We start from the raw sequence: 20,588 nt of genomic DNA on the forward strand, positions 1-20,588 counted from the left end.
TGAGCTGAACAGTGGATCGTCCTTCACTCTCGGCCTCGACGTCTTGATCGTTTTAATCTGACTTGGTGATTACACCAGTTAAACATCAGGATGTGATGATGGATCATCGACTGTTTATTCCTCTCTTTATATGCTGTCTTACCTGCTGAGTTCCTCCAGCATTTTGTGAATGTTATTTTGAATTTTCAGCAATTGCAGAATCTCTTTGCTTGAGCAATAGATTGGTTTGGAGCCAGGCTCTGGAGCAGCACTTTGGTGTGTATGATTTCAGTGGAAAAAAGGAAAGAAAAAATGTTATCATTAGGTGTAAAGCACTACATAATGAGAAACACCCCTTTTCAATTGATTTAATCTTGTCATTTATGAATTTATGAAACCATTAAACGTTCACCTGGAACAAGTTGACCCAGCAGGGTAGAAATATAACTTAAGTAATTTGTATATTGGAAAGTTATGATCTAACAAATTGCCTTAATGACTTTAATGTTTACCTGTTAGAGAACATGATGGTTGGCCTTATCAAGATGGGTACTTTTAATAAGGAAATAATTGGAGTTTACAGTGTTTATAAAAATTATTCATCCCCCCTCTTGAAAGTTTTCATGTTTTATTGTTTACAACATTGAATCATAGTAGATTTAATTTGGCTTTTTTGACAGTGATGAACAGAAAAAGACTTTTTCATGTCAAAGTGAAAACAGATCTTTACCAAGTGATCTAAATTAATTACAAATTTAAAACACTAAAGAGTTGATGGTGGAAGTATTTAATATGACACACTAAATCATCACTGGTGCTGCCAATTGGTTTTAGAAGTTATGTAATTAGTTAAATGGACATCACCGTTTTCAGTCAAGGTGTTTCACCAGATTGTAACAAAGATACACCTGTATCTGAAAGATCCAATTGCTGGTAAGTCTGTATCCTGGCAAAAACTGCACCATGAAGACAAAAGAACACTCCAAGTGACATCACGAAAAGGATACTGAAAAGCACAAATCAGGAGATGGATACAAGAAAATTTCTAAGTCACTGAATATCCCTTGGAGTACAGTTAACTCAATCATCAGGAAATGGAAAGAATATGACACAGCTGTAAGTCTGCCTTGAGAGACTGTCCTCAAAAACTGAGCGACAGTACAAGAAGGGGACTAGTGAGGGAGGCCACCAAGACACGTATGACATTCTGGAGGAGTTACTAGCTTCAGTGGCTGAGATGGGGGAGACAGTGCATACAACTGTTACTCAGGTGCTTCACCAGTCACAACTCTATATGAGAGTGGCAAAGAGAAAGCCAGTGTTGAAATACACTCAAATGAAATCTCTGCTAGAGTTTGCCAGAAGGCATGTAGGAGACTCTGAAGTCATCTGGAAGAAGGTTCTATGGTCTGATGAAATAAAAATTGAGTTTTTTGGCCATTAGACTAAATGCTATGTTTGGCACAAGCCAAAACACTGCACAGCATCAAAAACACACTATCCCTACAATGAAGCATGGTGGTGACTACATCAGAGCTCAGTCTAATTGAGGATTTGTGGCTGGACTTGAAAAGGGCTGTTCGTTCATGATCCCCACGCAATCTGACAGAGCTTGAGCAGTTTTGTAAAGAAGAATGTGGAAAAATTGCAGTGTCCAGATGTGCAAAGCTGATAGAAACCTATCCACACAGAGGTCACTGACTGATCCCGGGTCACTGACGCTGTAATAGTGTTACACTACCGTGCCACCCCAATGCAGCAATTAACAAAGCAAATAGGATACTAAACTATATACACCTTTACTTTTTCTGGGCCTAAGAAGCAAACTTGGTATGCCTAGATTATTATCTGGTTTAATAATGAAAATTAAAACCATCACCAGACTCGTATGCTTGTGAGTTTGCACTCAACGATCACTTTCATTCATACTTCTGGCGTTGCATCAGATCATTATGTGAGCTGGGGTTTTATTGATAGGTGTTAATATGAAAACTTACATTTAATGTGTGTGTTGCTGGCATATTTGACATGCCTCTGAAAACTTGATTTGGAAAAATCAGCTGAGAAGAACTTGAGTTTATGGTTTTATAGGCAATGTTGAAAGATTGCAAGCTGTATTTAAACAATTGGGCATTAAAACATTTTCCTACTTCTTCTCTCACAGATACTGAAAAATATTACCTGGTATGCTGAACGTCCCCTGACAGAAATCTCCTTGGGAAGTCTCCTCATCCTGGTGGTGATAAGAACAGTGCAGTATAACATGACCAGAACCAGGGTAAGATCTTTTAAAGAATGTTTTAAATTTCTGAACCCAAATTTTACCTTCCCCCTGTTAGATAGACTGTTTAATTGTTATTTTTCTGCAGTTTAACAGTTATCTGTTTGTAATTTATAACTACTTACATACGTGTAACTGTTTAGTATGTTCCTTAGTGCTCACAGTATGTATATGCAATTTGGTGACATTTTGTATCATTCTGGAAAGCTACAGAAGCTTCTCTGGTGCTGCATTATTTGAATAGGGGCTCTCTGATTGGCTGACTATTAACTGCAAACTTGAATGGAATGTTTCTTAACAGTTGAGGTACAAAGAGAGCTGACTATGTGGTGGTGCCTTTCCTTTCCTCTCTCATTTTTTTGCTTCTCCCTCACTAGCCTTAAGTTCAAGTTCAAGTTTAATTGTCCTTCAACCATACCGAATACCCATGAATATAGCAAAAATGGAAGCAGCATTCCTTCGGGGCCAAAGTGCAAAATACAGTACCAACAGTGGTACACAGCACAAGGCACATATAACACATAAGATAGCAGAAAATACAGTCACACAAAATATATAATCCAGGTCAATGAATATTGCAGCAATCTGCAGTCAAACACAATGCAGCCTCTGCCCTTCTTTCTCTCTGTTCTAGATTTCTATGAACACTGAATAAAATGATAGTGAAGCAACACATTTTGTGCCTCTTTCCTGATTCCCTAAAAATCCATGGATTAAAAACATCAGAATCCAACATCTCCCTCTTCCCCTCAGTCATAGTTTCCCCATCTCTCCTCTCTCTTGCTCATCCTCCTCTCTCTTATACCTGGTGTAAAGAATGTGAACTATTGAAAGCACTGCAAAATCAATTGTATTTGGGTTGTAGTTTAATAAGTGAATTGAATGAAACAAAATTTGTATCTATAGAGAATGAAACATCAGAGAGTGAGAAAATTGGAAGGATATGGACATTGTGTAGGAGAAGGAGATTAGTTTAGTTAGCCATCTGATTACTAATTTAATTGGTTCAGCACAACATTGAGGCCTGAAGGGCCTGTTCCTGTACTGTCCTATAATTCATAGAAATATAATTCTTACAACTGAATTAAGTATTGTACTTTTGAATGTAATAAAACTGTAATTAATGGGTTTAATACATAAAAACTAAAATTTTATTTCTGTCCTCATTTTGACTTTCTCAAAATTGTTTATTGTTATTTCAACAACATTCCTGTGGACCAAGGTGCACAACACAGTGCATATAATTCACACCCAACACATGAAGTAAATTACCACAAATAGATTAATAAATAATAAAATGCATGAATTTACAGCATGAATTAAAATATATTCAGTATAACACTACTGGTGCTTCATACGTGTTGACACCATAGGACATAGGACCAGAATCAGGCCATTTGGCCCATTGAGGCTACTCCACCATTCCATCATGGCCAATTTATTATCCTTCTCAACTGCATTCTCCTGCCTTGTCCTTGCAATCTTTGACATCCTGATTAATCAAGAACTTATCAACTTTTCCTTTATATATACTGAATAACTTGGCCTCTACTGCCGTCTGTGCCAATGATTTCCACAGATTCTCCACCCTCTGGCTAAAGAAATTACTCCTCATCTTTGTTCTAAATTGATATCTCTCTATTCTGAGGCTGTGCCTTCTAGTCCTAGACTTCCCCACTATAGGAAGCATCTTCTCTACATCCACTCTATCTAGGCTTTTCAATATTCAATAGGCTTCAATGAGATCCCCCTCATTCTTCTAAACTCCAGCAAGTACAGGCCCAGAGCCATCAAACTTTTCTCATATGTTATATGAGATTTGGGTAGTGACATTCTCTATTCCTTGTCAAGAAATTGTGTTCAAGTTTAGTTCAAAGATAAAGGTAATTGTCAATTTTTAATTATAAAGCAACCTTAACATGGAAAAAAGTGACCAAAGGTGTCCCATAAATTGTAGCCCAAACAAATGTAAAACCGATCCATAATCTCAACCTTCATTGGGATATTACCCTGTGCACCAATCCTTTTGACCTGAATGGAACTTATTGAGCGCTTTGGTGGTAGATAGTGGAAAGCTAAGTGGGAGGGGAGGGTTCGATTGATTCAGGGTGATTTAATGTTATTTCCAGTACACAAGTGTAATGGAGGACAAAATAATTGTTACTCCAGATCCCATGCAGCACAAAAAAAAATAAAGAACTCAATAATATTAAAAAGAAACACAATAATTATAAATACATAAGATGCTTACATACATAGATTGATTGTGAAGTGACACTAGGCACAGGTGTGTCTGTACCTAAGGTGACTGACAGGAAATGATAAAGTAGTGGTCGTTGAGGGTGTGAAGAGGTGGGTTAGTGGGTGGAGGTATTGATCAGTCTTACTGCATGGGAAAAGTAACTTTTTGAGTTGGTGGTCCTGGCGTGGATGGTACGTCACCTCCTCCCTGATGGGATTAGGACATCCAGTCCATAAGCAGGGTGGGTAGGATCCTTCATGATGGTACTGGCCCTTTTCCAGCAGCTTTCTGTGTACATGTTCTTGATGGCAGGTATACTGGTGCCAGTGGTGCTAAGATGAGCTGATCTTAGACTAGGTTAAAAGGTCTGCATAGCATTGTGGGTTGAAGGGACTGTACTCTGCTCTAATGATCTACGTCCTATGTTTTTTTCTGAAATGTGTTACATCCACTGGCTCGTCCTCTTCCACTAGACTTCCAATAAAGTGAATCAAAGATGATTTTCCATTCATCAAACTAAGTTGCCTCTGCTTAGCCTTGTTTTTAAGTATCTTTATGCAGCATTTTCCTTGTGGCCAGTATTAGAGTAACAGGTGAGTAGCTCCCAATTTTTTTCTCTGCCTTATATGTCAAGTTATTTCATTAAAGAAACATTTATTTTGAGATACAGCACAGAATAGGCCTTGGTGGCCCTTTGTGCCACACCTCCCAGCAACACCTGATTTAACACAAGCCTAATTATGGAATAATTTGCAATGACTAATTAACTGTGGAATGAAACCAGAGCACCCAGAGGAAACTCACGAAAACAAGAGAAGTGATGTACAAGCATCTTACAGAGTATGCTGGGATTGAAGTCCGACACTTTGAGCTGTAGTAGCCTCATGGTAACCCACATAATGGGATCAAATTTGTTAATCTTCTATCTACAGGAGCCATTCCACATTATGCAGGATTTTGGATCATGTCCAGAGTATCCAGTATCTCTGTGGCCAACTCTTTCAAACATTTTCCAGCACTATGTTTATTTTACCTATACTAATTTCCTTATTTTCTCATTTGTACTGACCTCCAGCTATCCATGCTTTCTGAGAGATTTTTTGTCTCTTCTGAAAAGGCAGACTCTAAGTATTTGCCTAATTCTTCTTACTTTCTTACTGCCTGTTATACCGCTGGCTTATGCAGAAATGAAGGCCCTCCATCTCTGGCGGTGTCAGTGGCTTACACTATTGTCAGTCACGCAAGTTAGGAATACCATTGTGCTCAGATGTAGAAGGATTCTACATTGCTGTTTCCATCATGGCTTTGCTTTAACAGTCAGGGTTGTTAGCCCTGAGCTGTACCTCTGATCCTTGAGGACCTGTGGATTACTTAGTCCGGCCTCAACCCTTTGACTGACCCTGTCACGAGATAAAGCATAAAGCCCTGACTCTAGCCTACATAACTCACTGGGTCATTGAGGCATGCAAGCCTTCAAACCATGACAAAGTTGTGGTTTTCTTGGAGGTTTCTTCAGCCATTACTTATTCCCTGGTATAAATTCTCTTGTTATCTATAAATGGCCCAGGTTTTCTCTAGTCTCAAAAATCAGCTTCATGTACAGACACTACTGTGCTTAGTCACTTTATGAACATACAATCAATCTCTCTCTCTCTCTCTCTCTATATATATATAAAAGAGAGAGAGAGAGAGAGAGAGAGAAGCTGTCTTATGTATTTATATTTATTGTATTACTGTGTTCTTTATGAGTTTTATTTGCTGAATTGGATCTGGAGTAACAATTATTTCATTTTTCTTTATACTTGTGTACTGGAAATAAGTTTAAACAATCTTGAGTAAAGAATAACTACAAAAATCTGCAGCCCAAAACAATTTCGGGGCAAGAGCCAAACTGCCAAATTTTGGATTCTCATGTAGACCACATTTGGAGTATTGTGTTTAGTTCCTCGAGGATCACTGGCCTTCAGGCAGTGCTCTGACCTGGATTCCAACCATCGGCTCCTACCCTCGGCCTCTCACTTCCCCTACCCCTGTTACTAAGCAGTAAGGCTGATCAACACCTCCACCCACTAACCCAACCACCACTACTTTATCATTTCCTGTCTGTCACCTTATGCACAGACACTCCTGTGCCTAGCTTCCCCTTATGGACATGCAATCGATCTATGTATATAAGCTATTCTACGTATTATATTTATTGTGATTTTATTATTATTATGTTCATTATCTAATTGTGTTTATTTTGTGTTGCATCGGGTCTGGAGTAACAATTATTTCATTCTCCTTTACATTTGTGTACTGGAAATGACATTAAACAATCTTGAATCCTGTTTCTCTTTTGTTTGCTCTTCTTTCCTATTTTTATTAATTTCCTGCTCATTGTTTGCTGAATTCTAATATATAACTTGTCCTGTGAACATCCACATTGACTCTGCCAAGACCTATTGTTATTTTCCACTTCCTTAAGAATGGATTCCAGCAATTTTCCAACTGTTGATATCAATATTTCAGGAACAGCTTCTTCCCCTCTGCTGTCAGATCCCTGAATGGGCAATGAACCCATTAACACTACTTCACTGCTTATTTTCCCTTCTCTTTTTGATCTACTTATTTAATTTGATTTTTATATATACTTATTGTAATTTATAGTTTTTTTTTAATTATGTATTGCATTGTACTGCTGCCATAAAACACCAAATTCTATTACATTGGCCAGTGATATTAAACCTGATTCTGATTCTGATCAAATTAACTGACCAGTATGGTAGTTTCTTAACTCAACCCACAAGGATCCAACATCTTCTGATCCTGTGTCACATCTTTCCACTGATTTGATGCCATTTTTTACCAGCAGAGCCACACCAACCCCTCTGCCTACCTTCCCATCCCTCCAATACAACATGTAACCTGGGACATTCAGCTTTCAACTACAACCATCCTTCAGCTACAATTCAGTGATGGCCACAACATCATACCTGATAATCCATAATAACGCAACAAGATCATCCACCTTATATCATATACTCTGTGCATTGAGGTGTAACATTTTGAATGCTGCATTTGCTACCTTTTTTTGATTCTGTATCCCTAGTGCAATGATATTCATCATGCTGGCTGCAATTTTGTCCTATTGTCTGCCTGCCCTTCCTGACAGCTGACTGCATGCTATCTTTGCTTTTTTACCTATCTTGAGTCAAATCACTCCAGTCCCCACTCTCCTGCCAAATTAGAACTCTCCTGCAATCCAGAAATTACTACCCAGGAGGTCCTGCTTCTTAGCTTTCTAACTATTTCTCTGAATTGTCTTTTCAGGACCTCTTTGCTTTTCCTTCCTATGTCATTGGTACCAATATATACCAGGACATCTTGCTGCTCATCCCTCCCCCTCCAACCTGCTGTAGACGTGCTCCAAGACATCCCTGACCTTGGCATCTGGGAGGCAACATCGGGTGTCTAGGTCACTTTCACAGGATCTCCTGTCTGTTCCCCTGATTGTTGAGTCCCCTAACACTGCTACTGCCTTCTTCTCCCTCTTTTCATTTTGCAGCATGTACCCATGCTCAGTGCCAGTATCATGGTCTCCATGGCATTCCCTTGGAAGGTCATCCCCCACAATGGTATACTTACTATTGAGGGGAATGGTGACAGGGGTGCTCATGCTAAGTGCCTACTCACATCCCCATTTCTCTTTCTAGTCACCCAGCTACTTGTTTCCTGCAACTCTGGGGTGACTACTTCCTTGTAACTCTGATCAATTATCTCCACACTCTCCTGTACAAGACGAAGGTCATCCAGCTACTGCTCCAGATCTCTAACATGGTCTTCAAGGAGCTGTAGCTGAGTGCACTTCATGCATTTGTAGCTCCCTGGGAGACTCTGGGTCTTCCAGAACTCCAACATCTGGCATGAAGAACACACAACAGCCATTTACTACCCTAGGTACAAAAAGAAGGGAAAAAAGGGAATCTTAACAGAAGCTCTCCTTTTAAACAAGCGTCGCCGACCTGTGAGAAACCTTGTCAATGTGGCCTGCTCCTACTGCTGATTGGGCTGTCGGAATTAGCCTGAATGCTCACGAAGCTCTCCTTTTAAACAAGCGTCGCCGAACTGCGAGAAACCTCAACAATGTGGCCTGCTCCTGCCGCTAATTGGACTGTTAGAATAAAAGAAAAGATAAATAAATTGCCTCATCTTTTTCATCAGATCAGTAGTAAGATTTTATGGTAAAGGATCCAGAAGTATCTTCACAGATGCCAACAGCGTTACAATGTTAGCATTCATTTCAAGGGAACTGAATATAAAAGCAAGGATGTGCTGTTGCTCTGCACTTGGAGCATTGCTTTGGCTCCTTTATCTAAAAAAGTATATGCAAGCATTGGAGAAGATTCAGATGTGATTGATGAGAATGATACCGGGTATGAAAGAGCTAACATATGTAGCATGTTTGATGGCTCTGAACTTGTACTTGCAGGCCTTTAGAGGATTGAAATCTATTGAATATTGAAAGGCCTAGATAGAGTGGTCACAGAGAGGATGTTTCCTATTGTGGGGAAGTCTAGGGCCAGAGGGCACAGCCTCAGAATAGAGGATAGTCCATTTAGATCAGAAGTGAGAAGGAATTTCTTTTGCCAGAGGATGCTGAATTTTTCAAGTTCATTGCCACTGATGGCTGTGGAGGCCAAATCATTGGGTATATTTAAAACAGAAGTTGATAGATTGTTGATTAGCGAAGGTGCCAAAGGTTATGGCTGAAGGCAGGAGAATCAGGTTGAGAGGGATAATAAATCAGCCATAATGGAATGTTAGATCAGGCTGGATGGACCGAATGGCCTAATTCTGCTCCTATGTCTTAACATATAAATATGGTATATTTCAGGGCATTCTGTGACTCCCATTAATTGGGGAGGCGGGGTTGGGTGTTTTGTGCTGGGCTATCTGAGAAGACCTGTCTCGGTGGATTTCTTTGGGGTTGCACCATAGCATAGTAGGTATCATAATGTTATTGCAGCACCAGTGTCAAGGTTCCTACTCCTGCCACTGTCTGTAAAGAGTTTGTACGTTCTCCCCATGACTTTGTGAGTTTTCTCTGGGTGTTCTGGTTTCCTCACACATTCCGAAAATGTAAGGGTCAACAGGTTAATTGGTCATATAGTGTAATTGTACAGAATAGGCTCATTGGGCTGGAAAGCCATGTTACCATATTGAATCTCTAATAAGATTGTCCACATTAATTTTCTAATGTCAGTTGTCTGGTTGACACCATGTTTTGAGGCCAGATTGATGAAGATTATAGAGGATTAATAAATTAGGTTATTGGCAATCCAACAGTTTTAAGACATGGAAGTTTGGCCCATCAAGTTCACATTGTTATTTATCACGATATCACTTGTCATAATGTGGATATCCTCGTCAGGAGAATGGGAGAGTGATAAGTGTTTGAGAGGTTGGTGATGAAACATATCAACTCCTGTCTGAGAGGCTACTTAGATCTGCTCTAATCTGTCTATCATAGCAACATGTCTACAGCAGATGTCATCTCATCAGCTCCTCACACAACCCTGGAACATCTGGACATCAAAGCTGCATGCATCAGGATGTTCTTTATCGACTACAGCTCAGCATTTAATACCACCTTCCCCTCAAAACTAATGAATAAGCTCCAAGACCTTGGCATCAGTACCTCCTTGTACAATTGGATCCTGGATTTTCTCACTTGTAAACCCCCATCAGTCAGATTGGCAAAAACATCTCCATGATCTCCATCAGCACAGATGCACCACTGGGCTGTGTGCTTAGCCCCCTGCCCTACTCACTGTACTTCTATGACTCTGTGGCTAAGTAAAACTCCAACACCACCTTCAAGTTTGCTGATGACGCATCTGTAGTGGGCCATATCAAAGCTGGTGATGAATACAGAACACAGATTGATAAGTTGGCTGAGTGGTGTCTTAACAACAACCTCTCAGTCAATGTCCACAAGACCAAGGAACTGATTGTAGACTTCAGGAGGAGGAAATCAGAGGTCCATGAGCCTGTCCTCATTGGGGAATTAGAGGTGGAGAGGGTTAGCAACTTTGAATTCCATGGTGTTACTATTTCAGAGGACCTGTCCTGGACCCAGCATGTAAATGCAATTGCAAAGAAAGCAGAGCAGCACCTCCACTTCCTTAGGAGTCTGCGGAGATTTGGCATGACATCAAAAACTTTGACAACCTTCTGTAGATATGTAGAAGTAACAATTATTTTGTTCTTCTTTACTCTTGTGTACTGGAAATGAAATTAAACAATCTTGAATCTTTAGTTTTGAGGGAGCTAGAGCTTTTCTCTTTGAGAGGTAACTTGATAGACGTGCAAGATGATAAGAGGTATAGTTTGAGTGGACAGGCAGAGCCATTTTCCTGGAAATGGCTGGAAATGGCTAATATGATGGGGCATGATTTTGAGGTAATTGAAGGAAAGTATAAGGGGCATGGCAGAGACTTTTAAACAGATAGTTTTGGTGCGTGGGATGGTGGTAGAGGCAGGTACATTGTGGACTTTTAAGAAACTCTTAGATAGTCACATAGACTATGGAGGGATGGAAAGTTGTGTGGGAGGGTAAGGATGGATTGATCTTAGAGTAGGTCAAAGGGTCAGCACAACATCATGAGCTGAAGGGCCTGTAGTGTGCTGTGCTGCTCTCTGTTCTGTGTTTAGCTGCTCTCTCTATCTCTGCTTTTTCAGAATAGATTGTCATACTTTGCTATGAGACCCTCAAATTCTAACATTCGTTCCATAACTTTTGTTGCTCTCCTTTACGGTCTTTATTCAAATTCACCTCTTTGACCAAGCTGTCATTTGCTCTCATATCCTTTATCTTCGTCTCCATTTGTATCCAGTGGTTTCTGTAAAACATCTTGAGGTTTTTAAATTATTAAAGATTGGCTTTATTCAAAACAGACAGTGAAATGTGTTGTTTGAGTTGACAACCAGCACGGACCAAGGATGTGCTGGGGGCAGCCCACAAGGATTGCCAAGTTTCTGGCACTAACATAACACGCCCACAACTTACTAACCTAACCCATGTGGGTAAAAAAACAGATTACCCAAAAGAGACCTACACAGTCATGGGGAGAGTGTACAAACTCCTTTTGGCTGGTGTTGTAAAGTGGTTGTGGTAACTGCTATGCTGCTGCCCTTCTGATGTTAATATTTTATATTGACTAATTTTATTCCTTGCTGTACATACTTTTTACCTCTTTTTATTCACTTCTTTTCTGTCAGGACAAATACCTTCACACTAATTGTCTGGCGGCATTGGCCAATATGTCCTCTCAGTTTCGTTCATTGCATCAGTATGCAGCTCAGAGAATTATAAGGTAAGAGTTTCCTGATATTCTTACGCAATCTTTGATCATTACTAGGTAAATACTTATATTGTCTTTTATTTTAAAAATGCCCCTTTCCATTTTTTATGGCTTATGAGAGAGAATTTGATTTGAATTTTTTCATGGTAGTGTAGTGGTTTGCACAATGCTTTACAGTACCAGCGACCCGGGTTCAATTCCCGCCACTGCCTGTAAGGCGTTTGTACGATCTCCCTGTGATTGTGTGAGTTGTTCCGATTTCCTCTCTCAGTCCAAAGATGGTAGATTAATGGATCACTGTGTCCTGTCCTGTGATTAGGCTAGAGTTAAATCAGGGGGTTCTGCACTGTATCTTCAAATAAATAAACAAACAAACAAACAGACAGACAGACAGAAAAATTAAATAAACTAATACACACATACATACATACGTACTTAATTGAAGATAGTAGAACTTGGCTGATTTAAAAAGTAGCATTAGATACAGCCTCCAACATTGAGCATCTATATAGCTTTTGTACATCTTTATTTCCAGATCCTCCTGTACAGGATTTATTTATTGATTGACTGAGATGCAGCATGGAATAGGCCCTTCCGGTCCTTCAAACCGTGCCAGCCAGCAACCCTCAAGTTGATGATGCCTGGTTCTTCACTTGCGAAGATCTGGTGGGAAGAAGAGTCCTTAGGGATGACAGCACAAATCGTTGGTGACTGTAGAGGCCAATTCTGGATCTGCAGACTCTGGAGCATTAGGGACATGGGAACAGCTGGGATGTTGGTGCTTCCTGCATCTCTTCTCTTCAGCAGTCGCTCTTCTGGATTCTTCTTAATTCTTGGCTGCTCCATGAATCAACGTTCTCCAGCGGTCTCTGTCACAAGTCAGCTGCTGCCGCTCGTTGACCTCAATATTTGCCTGAAAGAGCTGCTGCTTAAGTTGGTCTTTATACCTCTTGCATGGGGCACCTTGCTCTCCCCCGAGAGAGTTCTCTGTAGAGTACTGCTTTCGGTAACCTGGAGTTGTCCATGTGAGATGTGGCCTGAGCGGCAGAGAGGTTTCGATGCTGGGAAGTTGAGCCTTCTCCAGGACCTCATTGTTGGGGACACGATCCTGCCAACTGATACCCATGATGGAGTGGAGGCAACACACACAAAATGCTGGAGGAAATCAGAAGGTCAGGCAGCATCAATGGAAAAGAGTACAGTCAATGTTTCGGGCTGAGACCCTGGCTGGAGTGCTGCTCATTCACCTATGAATTAATCCTGATGAAGAGTTTTGGCCCAAAACATTGATTATACAGTGGTTATCTGAGATGGGTTGTAAACGCCACAAGGGGGCTTCTAATGGAGGATCATTGTTTTCTTCAGACTGAGCATTAACCCAAAAGCCCTTGCAGCCTTGGCAAACTGAGTGACTGTAGCCTGTAGTGCACCTTCTGTGTGCGTGAGAAGAGTGCAGACATTTGCATATGGTAGCTTGAGAGTGGACTGTTGGATGGTTTTGTTTGGGTGAGGAGGCGGTGGAGGTCGAAAAAATTCCATCAGTGTGGAGCCAAATGTAGATGCTCTCCGAGGCGGTCTCTCACCATGCCTGCATCATTCTGTATTCATTCTGCTAGGGCAGTTCACCTAACCCTAACCCTAACAGAGAGTGCTGCGTGCAGCTCTGTGTTCTCCTTTGGCCGCTTGGTCATTGGGACCGGACAGCACCACTTGATGGGAGGAGCAGGTTTCGCATTCCAATGTCATTTTCATCAAACTCGTCCTTGTTTCTTTTTGAGGAGTACTCAACTACCTCGACACCGCATTTTGGAAGGCAGCCTTCAGGTGCTCCCATTTCTGTCCTGTGTCAGAGTCTGCACTTGGGGTGCCTTTGCTATCTAGTTTCTCCCTTAGCTTGGTCTGCAATACTTCTCGAAGGTCAAAGTGCTTATCCATCTGGAGTCTCTTCAACCATTCCTTATTGCTGGCTTGATAGTTTGTATGGCTTTTGCCCTGACCGCTCTCTGATCTGTCTAACCACCTGTGCTCGGCATGACCCTGGTGTGTAGAACTCCTGACACATCCTTTTGGTGTACACCCTATCCTCCTTATATGCAGGGGATACGTTCCTCGCTGTCGACGCATAGTATGGAAAACGTATAATGTCAATAATTATTTAAATAGAGAAAATAGGGATGTGTTTTGGAGGGCTTCCTAAATAGACAGACAGACAGACATACTTTATTGATCCCGAGGGAAATAGGGTTTCGACACAGTCGCACCAACCAAGAATAGTGTAGAAATATAGCAATATAAAACCATAAATAATTAAATAATAATCAGTAAATTATGCCAAGTGGAAATGTCCAGGACCAGCCTATTGGCCCAGGGTGTCTGACACTCCGAGGGAGGAGTTGTAAAGTTTGATGGCCACAGGCAAGAATGACTTCCTATGATGCTCAGTGTTACATCTCGGTGGAATGAGTTTCTGGCTGAACGTACTGCTGTGCCTGACCAGTACATTATGGAGTGGATGGGAGTCATTGTCCAAAATGGCAAGCAACTTGGACAGCATCCTCTTTTCAGACACCACCGTCAGAGAGTCCAGTTCCACCCCCACAACATCACTGGCCTTACGAATGAGTTTTATTCTATAAAATATGTTTTATTTGTAATTTATTCATGTTTTCATACCAATACGACACAAAAGCAGTACCACAAGGCAACATTCATATTATATTTCATCTATTTAACGTAGTATTTAACTTAATCATGGAAAGTTAACATACTGGGTGTACACTACTCAACAACAGCGGCAGGTGTGTTGGCTCCAGGAGATGAGTGGTTCTGCAGTGGTGTCTGGCAGTTCCATGGATGAGGTGGATGATTGTGGGTCATCAGGATCATCAAGGACGGCAAGGGGGAAGGAAGACTCACAGAACTTTCTGAACTGCTGGCAGCAGGAGATGACACCCATTTGAAGAAAGTGGTGAGGGTTGTTTGCTTAGCAGCATTTTGTTTTTCAGCACGGGGGTTTAGTGAATGGTAAACTTAGAGAGGCTTCATCTTACAGTTTCCTTCGGCATTGGAACGCATAAGCAGAGTCAACCTGTCCTTTGCTGCCTTGAAACCTGACGCAGTCTTTTCATCCTTACTTATGTAAGTGTGTTTTGGCATACGCTTCTAATAAAGCCCAGTCTCGTCTGCATTAAACACCTGCTTTGGTGTGATGCCTAACTCAGCTATCATAGCCCACAACTGCAAAAGGTAGCATTCAGCAGCTTTGTGGTCAGCACTAGCTTGCTCACTATGCACAGCTAAGTTGTGAAGCCTGTGACGATTAACAAACTTAGAATACCATCCCCTACTTGCATTAAAGCTAACAATATCACTTGACACTTCTTCACTAGCCTCTGAACAAAGGCAACCATAAATTTCCAAAGCTGTGTTACCTTTACACCTGTTGCGGCCTTGTTTATCATTTCCAACATTTTTTCAAATGTTAAAGTGCTTCTCTGCCGGTTGGCTGATGGCCCAGGACTTGACCTAGGACGCTTAAGAGGCATAGTTAAATATTTCAGTGCACTGTAGGTAATAACAACAAAAGATTAAGAGCGCAAGATCGCACATCTGCACACTGCCAAAACCAATGCGAGACTGGGGGGAGTGATACTGTGAGGCATGCGCACGTGACTTGTATTGGTGGGAAAGCGGTACTTCTTGTCCAACAGCCTTGCATAACTGTGAGTTTTGGATGCATATAAGGAGAAGTTGGTAGAAATAAGTTCGACGCATAACTGTGAATCCGCATTGTCTGAAGACGCATATAGCGAAGATAGGGTGTACCAGACTGTAGTCCAGAGTGCCAGTGTTTGGATCAGGGGTGTCTCTAGGTTGTCTTGAACCTGGCTTTCTGTTGAAACAATGTATTTGTTATAATCAGGCCTAATTAACGCTTACCTAATGAAGGGACAATTTTACAATAAATACTTAACTTACCCAGTATGTCTTCGGCTTGTGGGAGAAAACTGGAGCACCCAGCAGAAACCCATGCCTTCCACAGGGAGGATGTACAGACTTCTTACAGAGAATACTGGGATTGAACTCTGAACTCCAATGCCCCTATCTGTAATAGTATTGTGAACACAACACTACTATAGCTCCCTTTATTTTCAGACTAAAGGCAGAATATGCTGCTCAGCATACTTTCCCTTCCAAAGGGACAATTATGTAAACTTCGTGACATTCTTCCTTGCTGCCATTTGAACTATCCTCCAGTTCTTCTTCAGTTGTAGACGTGCTCTGTTAGGGTCTGCAATGGATTCCATGCAAGTGTTAAATCTTACAGAATGTTGCTACATTAAAGGATCAAAATAAGTGATTTTTTATTGGTGTATTCATCTGCATTTGTGGTTTTGAAGTTCGAGTTTATTATCATCTGACCGTACATATACAGGTGTTTCCCCCTTTATAAACTTAAGCTGAAATGGCATAAAGCAAAGAACCATTAATTTATTTGGGAAAATTTTTCATAAAGGCGAAAATCCTCTTTGTAATGCGAGAACAGGTTACTAATGTAGGTCTTTTGTAAAAGGTAAGTGGCGTAAAGCGAACATCTGTAAAGTGGGGGACACCTGTACATTACCAAATGAAACAACATTCCTCCAGACCACGGTGCACCCACAAAACGTATCAATAGGTTTCAATAGGTACATTTAATGTCAGAGAAATATATACAATGTACATCCTGAAATTCTTTTTCTTCGCAAACATCCACTAAAAGAGGAGTGTCCCAAAGAATGAGTGACAGTTAAATCCCCTGTCCCACACATAACCAGCAGCAATGCAACAATCCCCGTCCCCCACCAGCAAAAAAGCATCGTCACCTCCTACCAAGCATTCAATCATGCAGCAAAGTACCCATAAAGATTTATTAAACAACTCAACTCCTTTACCCTGCCTTCTCCCTGTAACCTTTGACACCTCAACTAATCAAGAACCTTTCAATCTCAGCTTTAAATATAGGTTCTCAATGACTTGGCCTCCACAACCATCTGTGGCAATGAATTCCATAGATTCACCTCTGACTAAAGAAATTCTTCCTCATCTCTGTTCTAAATGGATGCCCCTCATTTCTAAGGCTTTACTCTCTAGCCCTGGACTTCTACACTATTGGAAACATTCTCTTCACATCCTCTCTATCCAGTCCTTTCAATGTTCTTGAGATCGGTGGCATTTTTTCCCCTTTTGCAGTAACTCTTAGAGCTCCACCTTCTCAAGCTTATTTTGGTAAAATTTATGATTAGAATCAGGTTTTAAGGAAATAGTTCTTTTGAGGTAATACATATTCATGATGGGAATTTAATAAAACCAGCTTTATTATTGCATTTTCTTTATTTTACAAAAGCACTCCAAACTCTCGTAATCTTGTTTTGCTACAGACCATGCCATGGCAGCACTAAATATATTGATGATTCTTATTTAACGTTCACTTAGGAGAAGGGCTTTCACTGATAAGGGTTGCTCTTATTGCCTTTGAGAAGCCGTAGTCAGCTCTTCTCCTGAATGACTGCACTTTTCCTAGTAGAGATATTTTTTCAATACTAATTTCTAGAAAGCTTATAGGATTTAGATTCTGAGAATATGAACTTTACAATTTACACTCAGTGGCCTCTTTATTATGCACCCCCTACAGTGGCATGCAAAAGTTTGGGCACCCCTGGTCAAAGTTTCTGTTACTATGAATAGCTAAGCGAATAAAAGATGACCTGATTTCCAAAAGGCATAAAGTTAAAGATGACACATCTCTTTAATATTTTAAGCAAGATTACTTTTTTAATTCCACCCTTTGCAGTTTCAAAATAACAAAAAAGGAAAAGGGCCTGAAGCAAAAGTTTGGGCACCCTGCACATCGGTAGTTAGTAATGCCCCCTTTGGCAAGTATCACAGCTTGTAAGCGCTTTCTGTAGCCATCTAAGAGTCTTTCAATTTTTGTTTGGGGGATTTTCGCCTATTCTTCCTTGCAAAAGGCTTCTAGTTCTGTGAGATTCTTGGGCCCTCTTGCATGCATTGCTCTTTTGAGGTCTATCTACAGATTTTCAATGATATGTTGGTCAGGGGACTGTGAGGGCCATGGCAAGATCTTCAGCTTGCACCTCTTGAGGTAGTCCATTGTGGATTTTGAGGTATGTTTAGGATCATTATCCTGTTGTAGAAGCCATCCTCTTTTCATATCCAGCTTTTTTACAGACGGTGTGATGTTTGCTTCCAGAATTTGCTGGTATTTAATTGAATTCATTCTTCCCTCTACCAGTGAAATGTTCCCCGTGCCACTGGCTGCAACACAAGCCCAAAGCACGATCGATCCACCCCCCCCCCCCCCCCCCGCTTAACAGTTGGAGAGGAGTTCTTTTCATGAAATTCAGCACCCCATTTTCTCCAAACATACCTTTGCTCATTATGGCCAAAAGTTCTATTTTAACTTCCATCAGTCCACAGGACTTGTTTCCAAAATGCAGCAGACTTGTTTAGATGTTCCTTTGCAAACTTCTGAAGCTGAATTTTGTGGTGAGGACACAGGAAAGGTTTTCTTCTGATGACTCTTCCATGGAGGTAGTGCACCACCACTCCAGAGTCTAATAAATCTTTCTGATGGTCTTTCGAAGTCAAACACAGGTTTTGATTTGCTTTTCTAGCAATTCTACAAGCAGTTCTTTCGGAAACTTTTCTTGGTCTTCTGGACCTCAACTTGACTGCCACTGTTCCTATTAACTGCTATTTTTTAATTACATTATGAACTGAGGAAACGGCTACCTGAAAATGCTTTGTCATGTCCTATAGCCTTCTCCTGCTTTGTGGGCATCATTTATTTTAATTTTCAGAGTGCTAGGAGGCTGCTTAGAGGAGTCCATGGTTGCTGATTGTTGGTACGAGGTTTGAGGAGTCAGGGAATTTATAAAGCTTTGAAATTTGCATCACCTGGCCTTTCCTGTGAACAAGCCACAGCCCTAATAAGGTAATTAAGGTCTGAGACCTTGGTAAAAGCTATCTGAAAGCTCAAATCTCTTGAGGTGCCCAAACTTTTGCATGGTCCTCCTTTCCTTTTTCTCACTCTAAAATTGTACAAAACAAGAATACCACGCTAATCTTGCTTAAAATGTTGAAAAGAATGTTTCATCTTTAACTTTATGACTTTTGGAGATCAGTTCATCTTCTACTCACAGTAACAGAAATTTTGACTGGGGTGCCCAAACTTTTGCATGCCACTGTATACCTAATAATACTTGCCGGCCTGTGGTGTAGTGGCATCAGTGCTGGACTTTGGGGTGAGAGGTCCCATGTTCGAATCCGACCGACTGCCTTGCATGCTCTCCATCCATGCCTGGGTTGAGTGTCAAGCTAGCAACTCGACCTTGTAAAAAAAAACACCTGGAGAGGGATGGGCTCCATCCATTTTCAGATGCTCAAGACACGCTGTACGATGACCTATCATCAAAAAATTGGTGCAAAAAGCTTGTCATGACCGCACCCCGATGGGAGTTAAGGGCATGTGCGCGCATGCACACACACACCCTGCGCGCACGCACACACACACCCTCCCCAATAAAGTGGCTGCTGAGTGTATGTTCAGGGTCTTCTGCTGTTGTTGTAGCCCACCCACTTCAAGGTTCAACATGGTGATCAGAGATGCTCTTCTATACACAACTGTTGTAATGTGTGGGTATTTGAGTTACTGGCTCCTTCCTGTCAGCTTGAACCAGTCTGACGATTTCCCATCAAGGACGTACATACAGAAACGCGCAAAAAGGGTCAGTAACATCATGAAGGATCCCACCCACCCAGCTCGTGGACTGTTTGTCCCACTCCCATCAAATCTCCTAAATTCAACCTTTCCTGCAATTTTCAATTTTCTTGTAAATTTTCTCTGTACGCTTTCAATCTTATTGATGTCTTTCTTGTAGGTAGATGACCAGAACATATATTTGCTTGTTGCTGATATATTTCCAGCACTTTCTGTTTGTATTATTTTGATCATCGCTCTCAATCTTGTACTACTAATTAATATGATGAAGACCAAGCAATTTCAGATCCAAATTGTGCAGATCCTATGTGGATTGGCTCATGTAGAAACTTGATTAAAGTTCATGTAGATGACCTCAACTGCATAACCCTGATCAATGTACTTGGTTGTCTCTTTAAACGTTCTCCAATTCTGTTGGACTAATCTTGACACGTTCCTGTAATCTTGACCACTTATTACAATGTCCTTTATAATTGTACTCATTGTGACCCTGGTATATTTGTTGTTAAATGGATCAAGTAAATGTTTAGAATGTTGGTTGGCTTGACAGACAAGAAAGCCCTTTTTTCATGGATAGCAAGTTCAAGTTTCAACCATATATGAATATAGCCAAATGAAACAGCAGTTTTCCGGGGCCAAGGTGCAAAACACATTACCGGCAGCTCACAGTACATTGCACAAATAGCACGTATGGTCACAATTTCAGAAAAACATACAGTCACAAGGAAAGAAAATAATATAGCCCAGATCCTTGTGTGCCATAACTGTAGATTTATGGTAAATTGTCCTTGTTCAGTTTCAGTAATGATAGAACATTGTTCCCGAGTGTGTAAAGATGCAGGGTTTGTAATTGAGTTTGACTTGAAGTACTGAGTCAACAATTCAGCTCAGCCTGCTCCTGAGCTTCTGACCATCACAGTAGCCATTTCAATCCACTTGATAGCACAAAGCAAAGCAGAT

At 40.9% G+C, this 20,588-nt stretch overlaps 1 protein-coding gene across 2 annotated transcripts in view; it reads left to right on the forward strand.

The window, feature by feature from the left end:
- dym (dymeclin) overlaps positions 1-20,588 on the forward strand; it is a 361,807-nt gene that overhangs the window by 175,289 nt on the left and 165,930 nt on the right. For both annotated transcript variants that reach the window (XM_059989749.1, XM_059989750.1), the window contains exons 12-13: positions 2,144-2,257; positions 11,766-11,860. In XM_059989749.1, the coding sequence (XP_059845732.1) occupies positions 2,144-2,257; positions 11,766-11,860 (209 nt within the window). The remainder of the gene's footprint in view (positions 1-2,143; positions 2,258-11,765; positions 11,861-20,588) is intronic.

The sequence above is a fragment of the Hypanus sabinus genome, chromosome 14 (genome assembly GCF_030144855.1).
Source record: "Hypanus sabinus isolate sHypSab1 chromosome 14, sHypSab1.hap1, whole genome shotgun sequence".
Taxonomy (NCBI): domain Eukaryota; kingdom Metazoa; phylum Chordata; class Chondrichthyes; order Myliobatiformes; family Dasyatidae; genus Hypanus; species Hypanus sabinus.